This window comes from Thalassophryne amazonica, chromosome 6 (genome assembly GCF_902500255.1).
Source record: "Thalassophryne amazonica chromosome 6, fThaAma1.1, whole genome shotgun sequence".
NCBI classification, from domain to species: domain Eukaryota; kingdom Metazoa; phylum Chordata; class Actinopteri; order Batrachoidiformes; family Batrachoididae; genus Thalassophryne; species Thalassophryne amazonica.
This window is the reverse complement of record NC_047108.1, coordinates 36,609,261-36,627,368: the sequence shown is the minus strand read 5'-3', so window position 1 is coordinate 36,627,368 and position 18,108 is coordinate 36,609,261. Positions and strand designations below refer to the sequence as shown.

At 43.7% G+C, this 18,108-nt stretch overlaps 1 protein-coding gene across 4 annotated transcripts in view; it reads left to right on the top strand.

Moving 5' to 3' along the window:
* tafa5l (TAFA chemokine like family member 5, like) overlaps window positions 1-18,108 on the top strand; it is a 423,503-nt gene that overhangs the window by 390,296 nt on the left and 15,099 nt on the right. The window contains exons 4-6 of one of the 4 annotated variants that reach the window (XM_034171993.1): window positions 652-698; window positions 2,819-2,823; window positions 14,647-14,652. In XM_034171993.1, coding sequence (XP_034027884.1) covers window positions 652-675 — 24 coding nt within the window. In that variant the 3' untranslated portion in view covers window positions 676-698; window positions 2,819-2,823; window positions 14,647-14,652. Of the gene's footprint in view, window positions 1-651; window positions 699-2,818; window positions 2,824-5,027; window positions 5,032-6,602; window positions 6,614-14,646; window positions 14,653-18,108 lie in introns of those variants that run through there. The other 3 variants (XM_034171992.1, XR_004561192.1, XM_034171994.1) reach the window with 3 other exon arrangements.

Here is an 18,108-nt window from a genome sequence, read left to right as displayed (position 1 = left end):
GAGGGCGGGTGGTGGGCAACAGGAATACCAAGTTTGCCCTCGGTGCCACACAAGCCTGGCACAGCTGAGAGCAGGAACTGCTGGGAATGTCAATGCAATGCCCGCATTGCCTCCTCTGATTGGCTAACACACCATTAGCTGCCTGATTATGATTAGCTGAGTCATTATCTACACAAAGTGGCTCATTCAACAATATTAAGAAGGAAAGTGAGCTGATTTCTGCCTGGTCAGGGTGAAAACGATGTGCTCCTCTGAAGATGAATGTAGGAGGCAAGAAGTTGTTCACAGAGAAACAAAGTGGAACCGTGCTTATCACTGTGCCCTACAGCTATTGCAATTACATTTTTTTATCTGTGTGATGCTATTGATGCAAGCAGAAAAAAGGTGTCTCGCTCATTAACACGGTGAAGAGGTGGCCATTATTAGCTCATATTCTCCTCTCAAAAAGAGAAGCAGCATCTACACAGGTCATAAAAATGAGAACAGAATAACACAACCTTCATCTTCTGTCATTTCATCATAGGTATAATTGTAAGTGCCATCTGTGCTTTTAAACGGACATATGCTGCTGCCCTGTGTCCAAGGCCAACATGTTACAAGGTAGTTGTGAATATGTTCTGCTGACACTGACCTTGTTACTCTCTCTTCCAGCCGTTGCCTAAGGAGCCGTCGTAGAAAGCAGAGCTGCGACTCCGTGAGTATTCTCATTTGCATTCTAAGCGTGCAACCTTGGTTCACTTTCATTTCCACATACAAGCAGCCCACCACATTTTAATTGCAGTACCCTTTAGAAAGCGAAACGAGGGGAAGTCGATGAACAGCAAAACGCCACACTTGGTCCGTCACATCCATTACGCTAATTACCCCGTTATGTCTAAATTTCTGTTTTGTGTAAATGTAGCATATATTGCACACACATTTAACTCCCATTGGGAATAAATCAGACATTAGTGTCTGTTCTTAATGTGTTTTTCATTACAAGTGAAAAGCATCTAGAACTTGGAGAAGATGCAGCAGAATCCTTCATCTTTCATTAGCATATCATGTCACTTTGATGTACTCATGAGAAAAAAGTTATCAAGGGAGGTTTGGGACATTCAAATGCATACAAGTGAAAATGAAAAAGAAAAGGTCACTTCAAGTGTACAGATTTGCTTTCAAAGAAAATGTTTCCAGCTGATATTTTCTGGAAAAAATGTTCTGACAAGAGCAAGTAATAATAATAATAACAATATGAGCGAAGCATAGCGCAGCGGCGCGAAGCTCACTCATGGTATGGGGTGTCCTAAAGAGGAAGTGCCAATTTTCAAATCCACAGTAAAACAGGAAATGTTCAAACTTCAAACACTTTCTGGATTGACAGACGAGATCCTATGGAATCTCGTGGGAACTCAGTGGCGAGCTCACACTCAAACAGGAAGTGCCAATTTATCACTCACAGTGAAACAGGAAATGTTCAAATGTCAAACACTTCCTGCATGGGTGGAGCTAGAGCAGAGGCCGGGGTTTCACTGGACTCTCCTGAAATCTGACTGGACACAGATGATTGACATGTCACGGCACCACACGTCTGGTTGAAAGAGCTGCATTTTCAATTCAGTGAGTCACATTGATTGCTAGGTTCCTCCTGTCTAGTAGTTTGTGCTGTGTACTACAAAACATTCTAATCTACCTTAGAAGAAGAAAAATGTTTGCTCCAGATTTGAACTGAACACATCGTTTGAACTATGGACTTCAAATCACACCAAACTTATTTTGGTGAGTAAACAACCATATTTTATGTCAGAAATGGGGTCCAGGTTGTTAAAAGCAGCATTTCTCCTTATATACACGTTTAAATTAACAGACAGCAGCTGGTTCTGTTGGTTTATTATTGCAGCAGATAACTGAAACAATCCTTCAAATGGTGATACAAGCATCAAATTCAGTTTTCTGTATGATTGGAGCATCTTTTAATTTAGACCAGGGGTGGGCAACTTGTTCCAGGAAGGGCCAAGAGGGTGCAGGTTTCCTTGGCAGCCACTGATTCCACCAGGTGATTTTACTGATTAACTGATTCCATCTCCTCAGAATGATACTAATCAATGAAATCACCTGGTGGAATCAGTGGCTGCAAAGGAAACCTGCACCCTCTTGGCCCTTCCTGGAACAAGTTGCCCACCCCTGATTTAGACCCCTGTGTAATTCTTCAGTTGACACCTACCTGGCTGCCTACTGAAAATTCAAGTGGCCAATCAGTTTTTTTTTTTTTTTTTTTAAAGAGTTCATGTCTGTGGATTGTTTGTGCCAAATTTGATGCTTGTATCACCATTTGTAGGATTCCACTCTAAATATTCTCTTATCTGCTGCACTATATATATAAAGTAAGATGCTGCTCCTCAGTGTTTCTCAATTGCCCTCAAAAGTATTGGAACACTTGGTATTTCACACATTTTAATTTGTTTATTCCATTTCAAATACATTTCTTTTTTCTAAAATTATCTCCCTTAACTCAAACTGAAAGCAAATCTCTACAACTTGATAGAAATGAATTAAAAATCTAAAATCCAGCTTCCTGATGAAGTGGTGTAGAGGAGGATTTTCTTAAAAAGAAGACCTGAAATTTCAGCTACAATTTGACAGAAAGTACATTTGAGATGAAAGCCTAGATATGATGTGTTGGTGAAAGAAACTTTTGTATTTCTATTTCTAAAGTCCAAGACATATTCAGTGACTTGGAAATGTTCATGTTTCCATCCCCTGACTTGTCTAAAGAAAACTGGCAATAAAGCTGATTATTATTTACAGGTTTTATCAAGTTTTAGAGATTTTCTTTCAGTTTGAGTTTGAGGAAGATAATTTTAGAAATTTTAATTCTTTATTTTTTGTATTTCTTGTATTTAAAATGGCATAAACAAATTAAAATGTGTGAAATTCCAAGTGTTCCAGTACTTTTGGAGGACACAGTTTTCTAATCTTATGAGTGCAAAATGAGTGTGGTATTATTACTGTTTTATTTAAGAATGTTTAATTTTCACTGTTGCTGCACTTTGTATCAAATCATAGTCATATTGTATATCATATTGATATGACAATTCAGTAAGGTATATCTTCTATTATACATTCCAAGTCTAAGGTGGAACTGTACTAGTGTTTACTAAGGCACACCTAAATATCTTTAAAAAAAAGAGAGAGCGAGAGTAGAGTGACTTAGGTGCCTGGTGTTGAGAATCAGGGCTGGTTGGTTGAAAAGCTTTTTTATCCCATGGGAACTCTCCCTACCCACCTAAGCGGCTCAAGAATATGAACAACATGTATATAAGTGACATTTACATGACAATTTATATGACAATATTGAGATACGATAATTTGGCCATATTGTACCATATTGTACAGCCCCTTGTGTTCTCTAGCTGAAAACCTTTAATGTTAATTTACATCTACAATAAAAAAAAAAAAATGCTTAAAGTGGCAGGGGGTTAAAAGGGCTGTAATTAGGGGGGGTCAGCTGAAAAGCAAAAAAAAAGAAAAGAAAATGCTTAAAAATGCCCCTCCAGAAGCTGAAGGGCAAAATAAGGAAAATGCTTAAAGGCGGACGCTTAAAGGTTTTAGTCATGCTCATGCTCCCAAGAACCATTATATTGAAAAAAGTCTGAAGGACCTAAAGGACATGGTTAGATGGCGAGGAGCTTTTCCAGGCATGTGAGAGGGAAAGACAGAAAAATGCTTAAAAAGGCGGGGGGTCAGGGGGGGGCGGAGCTTTTTGACATGCTAATGCTCTGCTGAAGCGTTTGTTAAAAATAAAGTCTGAAGGACCTACATGACATGGTGAGATACTGACGAGCTTCGCTCATTCATGTCCGCGACATATGCATGTTGTTAATAATAATAATAATAAGAATAATAATAATAATAAAAACTGGCCAAATACCTAAATTCCTAAGCAAGTTGTTAAATGTAAGTGGGTAAAACTTACTCCCAACATGTTAACGTCTTGGGGGAAAAAAATACATAAAAACATAAATACATAAAAAACCCCAACAAAAAACAAAATCAAGTAAATCTACAAGAGCTTCGTCTTCTCAGAACACCACCGAGTATCTGCAGAACTTTTATATTCTGTACAACCAGAGGCATTTGGAATCTGCATGCTTTGTGTCTTCTAGCCAATATTCTAAGATTGATTTTCCCTCTTCCACCAAGAAAAACAAAATGAATCACACACAATTACCAAGGACATGGAGAAACTGGGGATTGGGGCTGTCATAAATATTTATTTGCCAGCCCTGGGAATTTGCACAATCTGTGTGGATTTGCCAACTCATATTTAAGTGTCTGGGTGATTTATAGGGGAAGCCCTGGTTGTCAAATTTCTCCACTGTCACCTTGAATCATTTTTATATTAACATTTATAGATTGATCCACATAACATATTCAGAACATAGCTCTATTATCATTGAAAAATGAGTTTCTTGATCAAATAATTGGCAAATTTGTTATTAACTTCAGAATGTCACTGAAGGTCAGTTCAGTTCCTTTTAGATAGTAAATGTGTAAGTAGACTTATAAACCAATCATAATTTAGAATGATTTATTTTTAAATAAACACTGCTTTATTCAAAGCGTTGGAGTTGAATGTTAATGTTTCTTTGTACGTACACATACATCTTTCAAAGTGTATGGACCAGGAGCCATTATAACTACCACTTGGGCTACACAATATTGATTGCTATCATTCTGAAATGAAGTCTACATATACATAGTCTTCAGAACAATTATACTAAACATTTGCCATACCTCCCCTCCCCCCCAAGTGGTACGTGTAAATCAAATTTAGTGGGTCTGACCCACCATCAGGTTTGCTCTGGTATCTTCAATACTTTGTTTCCAGAGTTTCTCACTTATCTGAAGTATCACGTTCATGTTAACTGTATGTACAATGCTGAAAAACAGACCTCACCGCCTTGACTTTGGTTCACGGGCTTGTTGCCAGAGCAAAAGGTTACAGGTTCAAAACCACACCTGCCCATTTTCTACGTAATATGGAGTTTGGTAAGGACAGGCATCCGGCGTAAAGCTGCAACATGCAGATCTATCTCGGATCTGCTGTGGTGACCCTGAGTAAACAAGGGAGAAGCTGAAGGAACTTGTTATTTCATGAACTTATAAAATAAGATAATTATGTTAATTAATTTTTTTAAAATCACACGTTTTAATTCCAAATATGAAAACAAATCTCTGCAGCATCTAAAAGACAAAAATATGAAACAAAATAATGAAAAACTTACATTCTTATGCTTTTTAACACAGCACAATAAAGTGTTTTGCACTTAATGAGTTTGGACAAATCAGGGATTAATGACTTCAAAGTCACTGAATGGCCAATGCATTGCATTGAGATCAGTAATTAAGAAAAAAAAATGGATGTGTAATGAATGGAGCACATGCTTGGAACCACTTGCAGAAAACTCACCACCAGACACTGAGATCTGAAAAAATAATATGGGAGGTAATGGTCTAGTGGTTAAGTGTTGGGCTTGAGACCAGAGGATCCTTGGTTCAAACCCCAGCCTTACTGGAAAATCACTAAGGGCCTTAATCCCCGAGTTGCTCCCAGTGTGTAGTGAGCACCTTGCATGGCAGCACCCTGACATTGGTGTGTGAATGTGTTTGTGTGAATGGGTGAATGTGAGGCATAATTGTAAAATGCTTTGAGCATCTGATGCAGATGGAAAAGTGCTATATAAATGCAGTCCATTATTTACCATTTATTTTTGCACAGCTGCCACTACCACCAGGGCAATCCAAAAAGGAAGTAACAACCCAAGAAAGGATAAACAATTCATCATCATCATCATCGTGACTGCCCTTTGTTGCTGAAGATGACTGTTTTATGTTTGAGTTGACGCCTATCTCAAACAGGCTCTCGTGTGGGCTGTCAGACCTATTTGGGATCTAGAATAAGGCTGACAATTGTTACATTGGAAAATGCTTGAAGTTGGTCATGTCTGTGCTGATATTCTTGCTGTCGCTGATCTTCTATGGCTGACGTGGCTTTCCTCAACAGTTATTTCCTTGGCATGGTTCAGAGTAGAACACAACTTTCGGCCATCCAACCTACATGCCCTGCCCAAGAATGTTTTGGGATTTGGGGAGTCATCACAACACTTCAGCAGGATTGATAACTTTAGAGATGGGAACCTGGAGGTGCGTTTTTTGCTTTCCACCTAATGGGGAAGGCCCAGTGTGGAGAGCCAAATGTTCTGGCCAGTAATGAGGCCACAACTAAGAGAAATACAAGTTGCTGAAATGGACTGGGAGTTGTGTGTACTGCTCTCATATGAGGAACTGTGACCATCTAAGTGGGTATTACAAGACTAAACAATGGAGACTGTCTCCACCTGCTAATTATAGTGTTTGGTCTCACCACTCAACTAAGGATGTGAACCAGGGGACAAACTAACCAAGGCCAGAGGCTTTGTCTACCATCTAAAGCATAGGTATTGAGTAGAGAAGGAAGAACTTCTAAATCTACATGGAGGTGCTGTGCCAGTGCTCTGTCAGTGAAGTTGTCGTACGTGCCAGAATTGAAGACAACTCTGATCTTCAGTGACCCAGACAAGGCATCCATGTATGCCAGCATTAGGAGAAATGGAAGAAATTAATACAGGGCTTTGACTCAACAGTAATTCTCTTCCTAGTAGTGAGCCCTGTCTTTTACCTGGTCAGGAGGCAAGAGAATGCCTGATAAAACTGCAGTAGCTATATCATCCTTCCCACAAGCAGCTTTGTCATTCCTCTGGTGACAAACGAGCTTGGCAGACCTGCATTGCATCCTCCTGAACAAGAGGCGGTGCTGGATTGGACATCCCAGATACACGGGAAGAGAGAGAATTCAACAGAAGGGATGTCTGGATAGCGATGTGCCTCCAGTGGCCAGGCAAAGATCTTGCCTCCTTGGTTCTCTCTTGCCTTCTTTCTTTCATAAAGTTTTTCATCTTCTTTTACCACCAGAGTGAACAAATCCTCAAAGACAACTTTTACATCAAGAGGTGCTCAGTGATCCTTCACCTTCTTTGAAAAGCTGTTCAGAAAGGTGTCACAAATAGAAGCTGTGTCCTAACTACCCTTCCATTTCGGTGCGTCAACAACCCACAGGTTGCCTCTCTACCTGTGATGCTATGAGAAACAAAACCTTCTTCATTGCATTCAAGCATTCTTCCACTGACCTGGACATGGGAGACTGACATTGGGGGCCATTCACAGCCCATTTTCTTGCTCTACAGGTCAGTTTCACACTAATAAATGCCTACTGGGACACTCTCATAAGGTTAGGAGTACATCTGGAGACAAAAAGTCAAGGAGCACAGAGACAGAAAGGATCTGTAGGTAGCTGGGTCTCATTCATTTTCTATACCCACCTACTCCATTCATGGGTCAAGGGGTGGAGAGGGGGAGTAGGGGCTGGAGCCTATCCTAGTAGTCACAGGGTGAGAGGCAGGGTACACCCTGGACAGGGTTACATATACACAGTTAAACTGACTCACACTTGTATGCACACCTATGGTAAATTTAAACCTTCCATTTCACCTAATCTGTATGTCTTTGGAAGTGGGAGGAAACCTGAGCACCCAGAGGGAACCCACATGAAAACTGGGAGAATGTGGAAACTCCACATATGAGGGACCAGGTAGGAAGCAATCCCACAATGTTCTTGCTGTGAGGCAACAGTGCTAACCACTAAGCCACCATGCTGCCCTGACAAGGTCTCAGTCGTATTCATTACATGAGATCTCAGTCATTTCCAGGGACCATGACCAGGAGTCTATTACAGCAAACAAATCTGTGGGACATATCTGAGCACTGAGTGTGGTGAGTAGCCATTGAGACTGAGAGGTAAAAGACTCTATCTTACCTGTCACATGAGTGTGGAATGTCAATGTTAATGTCAATGTCAATTTTATTTATATAGCACATTTACAACAGCAGCTGCCCAAAGTGCTTCACAGTAAAAACAATATCAAAAACCATACCACCAAAACAGAGCATTAAAATTCCAAAATATACGAAAACACATAAAACCAGACACACACGGCTTAAATTGTATTAAAAGCCAAAGCATAAAAATGAGTCTTAAGAACAGATTTAAAATACTCTAGAGATGGAGCAGCTCTGATGTCTGGAAGGCATGTTGTTGCTTCTCGTGGCCATTCAGTCCTTGCACAAGTTTGCAATAGGTCCTGGTACTGCAGCACAGGAAGCACTGTGCAAGATGACCAGATGGTAAGCTACAAGTAAGAGGCACAAACTGGGACCCATTTGCACACAACTCACTACCAGACACTGAAATAGGCAACATCATTAAGTCTTTATTCTTACAAGGGTTCAAGTCACAAGAATCAGTCAAGGAAGGTGACTGTGCCACATAGCAAGCCAAAAGGGAGAAATTAGGTACAGGCAAAAGGTCATACACAAAAATCAGTCCAGCATTGTAAATCATTCCTGAAAGGATTCCTGATTGCCATTCAAAAGACTTACGGAGCAGGAGCAAGAACTGGTCAAAACCAAAGAATCACAAAGAAGGATGAATACTAGAAGGCTTGTAAAGAACAAAGACAGTCTGGCACAGGTAAACAAGATACCCAGGTTTAAATACACAGGAACAACAAAACAAATGTGCAACAGGTGTGGGAGAAAGATATGAAGTGTGAAGTACCAAAAAGAAACAAACACAGAGAACTACCGAAATTAATTTTTAAACTAGAAAGAACAGACTCAAATCCGCACAGGGTGTGGCTACAGGTTTGAAAGTCATATCCCAAGTGGTAGTGGCTCCAGATATGAGAAATTTCCATGCATTTTTTAGGTAGTTTGCTAGCAATTTTGATGCTAAATATATTAAAGTTGTGCTCTTTAATTCTGACTAAGAGAGAAAAAAACAACAAAAAAACACCCAATCTTGTTTATTCCTTTCCTATCCTTTATGGCTCAGTTTTAAATAATTCCCTTCAGCTGCTCCCTTGTTTTCACTGGGGTTCGCCATAGCAGATCCAAGGTAGATCTGGATGTTGATTTGGCACAAGTTTTACAGAAGATGCCTCTCCTGATGCAACTCTATATTACATGGAGAATGTAATATATAAAGCCGGGAGACTGAATGAAAAAACAATAGGATTTAATGAACCAGGAAGGTGTCACAGCACAAATGTTGCATAAATAGTGAATACAGTCTTGGAGGTAGGCAGAGTGGAAACCTGGCCCGCATTGTGGTGGACTCAGGTGGTCGCAGCCCATGTAGCACTGGAGTACAGGTGGCAGTCCAAGATGGGGAACTGAGTGGTCCGTGGACCAGGTGGCCCCCTGGGGAGCTGATGGAGGATGAGGTCACTGTGAAGGAACAGTGAGTCTCTGGCACCGATAAGCTGAAGAACCAGGGCTTATATGGAGGCATGTAGGTTGCAAGCAGGTGTGCTCATCAGCTCCACAAGGGATGCCACCTGGGAAAAGAGAGAGAGAGAGAGAGGGCAGGAACCAGGATGACACACAACAGTACCCCAGGCCCCCCCCCCCCCCCAATGGGAGCCCCCAGGTGACCTACCGGGCCGATCAGGATGCCCCCTGTAGAAGACCCGGAGGAGGGAAGGGTCTAGGATGAGGCTCCGCTTGACCCAGGAGCGCTCTTTGGGCCCATAACCCTCCCAGTCCACCAGATATTGGAATCCCCGACCGCGCCGTCGAACGTCCAAGATCCTGTTGACTGTCCAGGCCGGGTGACCGTCGATGATGCAGGCAGGAGGAGGTGGCGGTGCAGGAGGACACAGTGGGCTGGAACAAACGGGCTTGAGCCGGCACACATGGAACACTGGGTGGATGTGCAGGGAACGGGGAAGACGGAGTCGCACAGAGGTTGACCAGATCCTGGTTGGCCCGTTACGCCTGGCCATTGCTCTGAGGATGATAGCCAAAAGAGAGACTGACCGAGGCCCCAAGCACCGCACAGATGCTCCTCCAGACCTGGGAGGTGAATTGGGGACCTCAGTCTGATACCACATCCAAGGGTATGCCATGCAACCGCACCACATGGTGGACTAAGAGGTCAGCAGTCTCCTGGGCCGATGGAATCGCCAGCAGAGCCACAAAGTGAGCCACCTTGGGAAACCGATCCACAATCGTGAGGACCACTGAGTTACCCTGGGATGGAGGCAGTCCTGTGACAAAGTCCAGGCTGTAGCGGAAAGCTGTGGTCAAAACAGACACATCTTCAGTTCCAGGATGGGGCCCCTCTGAATTCCCTTAAACATTGATAAACCCCCTTTCAGCCAGGCCTGGTATATCTCCAGGTGTCAAAGAAGAGACTTTTAAGCCTGGCACAGCTTTGATCTGTCAACAAACCCCCAACACTTTAAGGATTTAGGATTAACCAAAAAAGCATTCCACAAGAGGCCTGAATGCTTATCAGCCCTACAGACCAGATGTGATTCAACTCTCCCCCTCACATAAAAGAAAAAGCTTTCACAAAAAGACATCTTCACCAAGAGTCCTGAAAAGTGGTTTTCCACATAAACCCAAGAGAAAACGGCTCACTGAAAGATTACCCTCAATGGGACAATCATCCCAAAAGTGTCCTGGTTAAAATAAACCCAGAATTAAAGATTTTGTACAAAAGCTGAATAAATATTTTAACCATGGAGCAAGAGCAACCCCTGTGGGACGATTTGGGCAAACCCCAAAACGCCCTGACTACACATTATTATATTCTGTTATATTATATTCTGTCTGTAACAAAAGAAAAGAAAAAGGGAAAGAAGAAAAAGAAACATGCCTTTCTCTCTTCTTCATGCATGCATGAAAGTTTTATGTTTGATGTTATGCTTTGCTTATTTGGAAATGTTTACTTGACGTGTTCTCTTTTATATTGTGTGTGGTATATAATTCAGGTAAACACTTATAAGATTTATTCTGCAAGATGATTTGGTTTCAAAGCGGAATGTTGGAACCTCGCTGATTTAAATATCTAAAACTTAGACAAAGGGACCTCAGAAATTACCTTACGCCGAATTATTGGGGGTGGAGCTTATTTAACCCTGTTAAAAGGGCTCTTGCCCTTACGCTCTTCCTCTTACTCTTGCTCTTACGTCTTCACTCTTACGCCTCTTACCTTCTTCTCCTTTCACATTTTTTTTCCTTGGGTAAAGATGCTGCCTAAGCCGTCATTTATGACCCTTTATCTGAAGCCACATGCTAGTTAAGATTTCCATTCTTGTTTGGCGTACCGACAAGAATTTACTTTATTTTTTGGACAGATAACTTTTGCAACCTTTGTCAAGTTAAAGGCGCTGGACGCATTAACTTCCTTTTTTCAAATTCCAAATTAAAATCTTTTTCCTTCGTAAAAATCCAAATTCCTTTTTTCGAACCTTTTTCTTCTAAAGTCAACTCTTTTTGCATTGAATTCTGATTCGACCAAGCTTCCAAAAGACGACGACGAAAGAGGAATTTTGGATTTTTGATAGAGAATAAAGACGCTCAAACTTTTATTCTGACGAGCCATACGCCAGAGCGCTGCAGAAGAAAAACATCCAGGTCAGCTGAGACATCCCAGCGACTTGATCTGCCACCGTGAAATCACAGCAGTTCATCCCCGCCACTGACGAGACCGAGCGGGTCTGACCGGCAGAGCCTTTGTCAATGTCCCTGATGAAGCTATGTGGTGGACAGAGCGTCGACTGAACCAGATGATTCCAGCATTGGACCTCACGAAGACAGCGCAAAGTAAGACCGGGCTATGTTGTCAGATAAACAGAGTGGCTTTATTTAACTCTATTCAAAATCATTAACTCTCTCTCTGGTTAACAAATACCAAAGTAAACTACCTGTTACATTAGGACGAATTTTACTCCAAAACTCCCGCTATGAAACCAAACGATCAGAACATCGTATAATCATTGCTAATTGAATGTTGTCATAATTAAATTGCTCACTTTGATATGTCCTGTTATTTAACTCCTGCCAGGGTTAAATAAATATCTTAAACTTGTGAAGTTGTCTGTGTCTGTGACACCCTCTGTAAAACCTATGGTTTTACAGAGGGTGTCAGATCTTTAGCTCTTTAGCTTACTCCTAAAGAAGTTTGAGACTGACTAATTAAACTGATTAAAGAAACTGAGGTTGATTAATTAAATTGAGACTAATCAATTGATTAATGCTTAAACTCAGAAGGACTTATCCTTTAAATAAGTGGTGCCCCTGAGGTAAAATTATCCACAAGTGATAATTTTCCATATTCCAAAATATTATAATATTCATCCTGTAGCCCTTCCTTCTGTACAAGGCAGACGTGGTACCAGGGGCCGCTTGGTGTGGGAAGTGGGTGAAGGAAGCCCACGGGTGGTTGATGAAGGGATTTGCTCCTGGTGCAGATAGTACAGGCTTGGACATAAGCACGCACGTCAGTCCGGATGGAGGGCCACCAGAAGCGATGACGTACCAGCTCCAAAGTCCGAGTCACCCCAGGATGGCAGGCGAACATGGAGGTGTGACAAAAGGTGAGGACTTCAGAACGAGCTTCTGGTGGAACAAAAAGGATCCTGGAGGACCTCCTCCAGGATCCGGGTGTCTGTCCAAAGCTTCCCGGACGACTCTCTCCACATCCCAGGTAAGGGCTCCCACGACCATGGAACAGGGAAGAATAGGGTCTGATGTGGAGGGGGTATCCGAGATGCCAAACTGGCGGGATAAGGCATCCGGTTTCCTGTTCTTGCTTCCGGGTTGGTAGGTCAGGTTGAAATTGAATCGTCCAAAGAACAGAGACCACCTGGACTGATGTGAATTGAGGAGTTTAGCAGTTTTGATGTATTTGAGATTCTTGTGATCTGTCCAGACAGTGAATGGAACTGCGGCCCCCTCCAGCCAGTGTCTCCACTCTGCCAGCACCTCTTTGACCGCAAGAAGTTCCCGGTTACCAGCATCGTAGTTCCTCTCCGCAGAGGTCAGCCGGCGGGAGAAGAAGGCACACGGATGAAGCTTGTCGTCAGAGGCTGACCGCTGAGACAGGACAGCACCAATACCAGAATCGGAGGCATCAACCTCCACGACAAACTGGCGGTCCGGATCGGGCTGGAGTAGGATAGGGACCGTGGAGAACCGGTGTTTGAGGTCACTGAAGGCTTTGTCTGCTGAGGCAGACCACTGAAATGGAACCTTAGGGGAAGTGAGAGCTGTGAGGGGTGAGGCGACAAGACTGAAGTTGCGAATGAACCTACGATAGAAATTGGCAAACCCAATAAACTGTTGTAACTGTTTTCTGGAGGTCGGGACTGGCCACTGAGTTACAGCGGAGACTTTACAGGGATCCGGCTTGACTGAGTTAGGAGAGATGATGAAACCAAGGAAGGAAATGGTAGACTGATGGAACTCACATTTTTGAGCCTTCACAAACAACCGGTTCTCCAACAATCGCTGAAGTACTAGATGCATGTGTCTGATATGTTCATGGAGAGATGAGGAGAAGATAAGGATATCGTCTAGGTAGACGAAAACAAACCGGTTGAGGAAATCCCGAAGGACATCATTTATCAGTGCTTGGAAAGTGGCGGGAGCATTCGTGAGACCGAAAGGCATGACCAGATATTCGAAATGACCAAGAGGTGTGTTGAAGACCGTCTTCCACTCATCACCCTCCCTAATCCAAACCAGGTGATAGGCATTTCTGAGGTCTAATTTGGAAAAAATCGAGGCCCCTGCAGGGGGCTGAATCTGGAATCAAGTAGGGGGAGTGGGTACCGGTTGCGGACTGTAATAGCATTCAACCCCCGGAAATCAATGCAGGGGCGCAGGGTTCCATCCTTCTTCCCGATGAAGAAGCCTCCCCCCAGTGGAGATGACGAGTGACGTATCAGCCCAGCAGACAAGGAGTCCCTAATGTAGGTCTCCATAGCCTCATGTTCCGAGCACGACAGATTGAAGAGTCTACTAACTGGATACTTTGTGCCCGGAAGCAAGTCTATGGCGCAATCATAAGGACGGTGCGGGGGAAGTGACAGAGCACAATCCTTGCTGAACACCTCGGCCAGATCGTGATACTCTGTGAGGACCAAAGACAGGTCAGGAGGTGAAGTGACCTCCTCCTTGCCTACAGCACTGGACGGAATAGAGGATCAAAGACACTCACAGTGGCAGGCCTCGATCCACTGTGTAATAGTTTTGGTCGGCCAATCAATCCGGGGATTGTGTTTGACCACCCAAGGATGACCCAGCACTAAATGGGACGTGGAAGAAAACACCAAAAATTGGATAGGTTCCTGGTGGTTCCCAGATACCATGAGAGTGATTGGTACCATCCTGTGTGTTATGGCAGGAAGGGGAGTGCCGTCTAAAGCATAAACTGAGAGGGGCGTGTCAAGTGTCTCCACCGGGATTCAAGAATTGACAATAGCCTTGCGGTCCATAAAATTCCCTTCAGCCCCTGTGTCAGTTAGTGCAGTAATAGATAATGAACGGTCATTAAACAAAAGAGTGCCCGGGATTTGGGTGTGTCTGAATTGAACCCCCATGAATGTGATCTGGCTCATCCTTAACCCAGAGTCTAAGGATGAGTGTTGGTTTTTGGCCGCACGGGACAAGAACTACAGATGTGACCTGTTGCAGCACAATATAAACATTCCCCAGCATCCAGTCTCCGCTGGCGCTCCTGTGGTAATAATTTGGCCCTGCCTAATTGCATGGGCTCGTCAGCAGGGGGAGCTGGAGGTCTGGGGATGGACACAGCAGTGGAGCTTGGGAAAGATGGGCCCGGCCCAGACCACAGAGGGATCCGAGCGGCAGTACTACGGTCAGCCTTCCGACCTCTCTCTCGCCGACGCTCCCTCAACCGGTTGTCGATACGGATAGCTAAAGTAATTAAGTCATCCAGCGATTCCGGTTCATCATGAACCACCAGTTCGTCCTTTAAAGCCTCCGACAACCCATTAACAAAAACACTTTGCAGCGCCGCGGAGTCCCAGCCAGAGTCCCAGCCGGCCTCCGCAGCGAGAACACGGAAGTCGACTGCGTACACCACAGCGCTCCGCTGTTCCTGCCTAAGGGACAACAACTGCTGGGATAAGGAATGGCTGCATTGAGGGTGATCGAAAACTAACCGAAACTCTTTGGAAAAGCAAGAAAAGGAGTGAAGCATAGGTGAACTTGTACTCCAGAGGGCGGTAGGCCACTTGAGAGCCTCCCCCTGGAGCAAGTTTATGACGTATTAGACCTTACTGTGATCGGTGGAATATTGTGACGGACACTGGGAGAAAATGAAGGGACACTGCATGAGAAAAGAGGAGCATGTGTTTACATCACCGGCATATGGTTCTGGGTGGAAGATAAATGGTTCTGGGACTGGATTGGGAGACGTGGAGGCCTGCAAAAGCTGAACCGGAGTGGAATCCTGGGCTGGGGGTGAAACTAAGGTGAGTTAATCTACTTTAGCTGTAAGAGAAGACAGTGTGGTGTGTGTGTGTGTGTGTGTGTGTGTGTGTGTGTGTGTGTGTGTGTGTGTGTGTGTGTGTGTGTGTGTGTGTGTGTGAAACCTGTCGGGTGAGGTCCTGGACCAGATCAGATAGTGTGGAAAGTTCTTGCTGTTACTGACCCAGGAAGGCTCCCTGGGCGGACAGGCCTTGTTAAAGTTGGTCTGACCCTGTGGAGTCCATGATGTTGGCCAGAGACTTCTGTTACGATTCTGACCTGAAAACCAGGCTTGGACCCCAAAGCAGGGAGACTGAATGAAAAAAACAATAGGATTTAATGAACCAGGAAGGTGTCACAGCACAAATGTTGCATAAATAGTGAATACAGTCTTGGAGGTAGGCAGAGTGGAAACCTGGCCCGCGTTGTGGTGGACTCAGGTGGTCACAGCCCACGTAGCACTGGAGTACAGGTGGCAGTCCAAGATGGGGAGCTGAGTGGGCCGTGGTCCAGGTGGCCCCCTGGGGAGCTGATGGAGGATGAGGTCACTGTGGAGGAACACTGAGTCTCTGGCGATGATGAGCTGAAGAACAAGGGATTATATGGAGGCATGTAGATTGCAAGCAGGTGTGCTCATCAGCTCCACAAGGGATGCCACCTGGGAAAAGAGAGAGAGAGAGGGCAGGAACCAGGACGACACACAACACACACACTCCGATTGCCGGCTGCAGCTTCACCTTTAGTTCTCTCATGATTGTGGCACATTAAATAACGTCCATTATCTCCTGGAAATTATGTATTCTGACTTTTTCGAATATAACAAATCCATGTCCGTGTCCAGACAGTCTGTTAAAGCAGAGTCATGCAGATGTCCCCATGTCCATGTCCATAGCTTCAGTAAACCAGCATCCACACAAACAGTGTGTCACCACATTTTAGGTTCCAAAGTCCGACACTGAAAAAGTTAAGTTTCTGGGTGAAGTGTGTCATCTCCTGTCTGGAAATCCTCTGGAAATCCGAGCCATCACTTTCGAACAGCAACTCGGAAGCTTTGTTTTCAGACGGAGCAGGTTCGTTTCACTCTGTCTGTCAGTCATCGGATTATTTCTGCTCATCCTAAAATGTATGTCACATGCCAAAAAATTCAGACAATTGCCACATTTGTCAGAAATGCACCTGTGAACGCTCAGAGTGAGAGGAATGAAATACATCAACAAACACTAATTATTAGCACATGTGTGCAGAGAGACTTACAACCATGAGTACTTTTATGTTGTCTTGCTAACTGGGATGTAAAAACAAAACATGCAACATGTCCTTTAGGTACTGAAAAACGCTCTTTGTTAATACTACTGTGTTGTGTCATAGCTGCTCAGTGTTAGATCACACACACACACACACACACGTATATCTATCTATCTATCTATCTATCTATCTATCTATCTATCTATCTATCTATATATATATATATATATATATATATATATATATATATACACGAAGTCTATCCAAAAAGTAACGGACCTTTTTTTATTTTTTTCAATCATGTGTGATTGCATCAGCCAAGCTTGAACCTTTGTGCGCATGCGTGAGTTTTTTCACGCCTGTCGGTTGCGTCATTCGCCTGTGAGCAGGCTTTGTGTGAGCACTGGTCCACCCCCCTCGTCGGATTTTTATTGTGAATAAATATCTGAACGATTTGGAGCTTTGCTGCATCAATTTTTTTCCAGAAACTGTGAGAGACCTCCAGGTGGACACCATTCGTAAAATTAATATGGCTTTCAGGGACAATTTTATGGGGATTACACAGATTAAGGAGTGCTCCAGCCGGTTTAAAGACCGCCCACAGCTGCTGAGAGCGCGGCGCGCTCCGAGCGCCGATCGACAGGCTCAAACCCCGCTGAAACAACCAGATCATTTCCAACGTGAAGGCTTTGTTGATCCGGGACGTCGTCTGACTTTCACAAAAAGGCAGAAGGCGTGGACATCAGCACTTTTTCGGCACATTCTACTGTTACAGGAGTTTTTTTCATGGAAAAAGAAGCGGAGGATTGCGCCACCGTGCCGCTCATGGCGCGGGACAAAACCACCTCCGTGTTGGTCTCACAGGGTGGCTTTCAGATGGCTTTCAGATGGCTTCCAGTTGCTTTTCAGTCGTGTGAATATCCGAGAAATTGAGCATGAGCTTGACATGCTCCAACATGTCCTGTGAGGCTGCATCACGGTGTTGCTTTGCGCCATGCGGCTCCGCCGCGATGCGCGGAATTCCTCCGCTCCTTTTTCCATGACAAAAACTCCTGTAACAGTGGAATGTGCCGTTCATTTCTAAACTGGACGCTGTCTTGTTCCTGTATGTCGTCTGACTAGTACAGGAATTGCGGAAGACGTGGACATCAGCACTTTTTCGGCACATTGAGACAGACGTGCGGAGAAATTCCTGTCTCTGCATCTGGATGGTAGAAGTATTCACAGAGCTTCACTTTAGCTACATTTTGTTATGTTTCATCCTTATTCCAAAATGGATTTTTTTCCCTTAGAATTCGGCTCACAACAATCCATAAAATGACTACATGAAATAGTTTTTTTTTTTCTCAAATGTATTCAAAATAAAAACCTATGAAAACACTTGTACATAAGTATTCACACCCTTCGCTCAATATTGATGCACCTTTGGCAGCAATTACA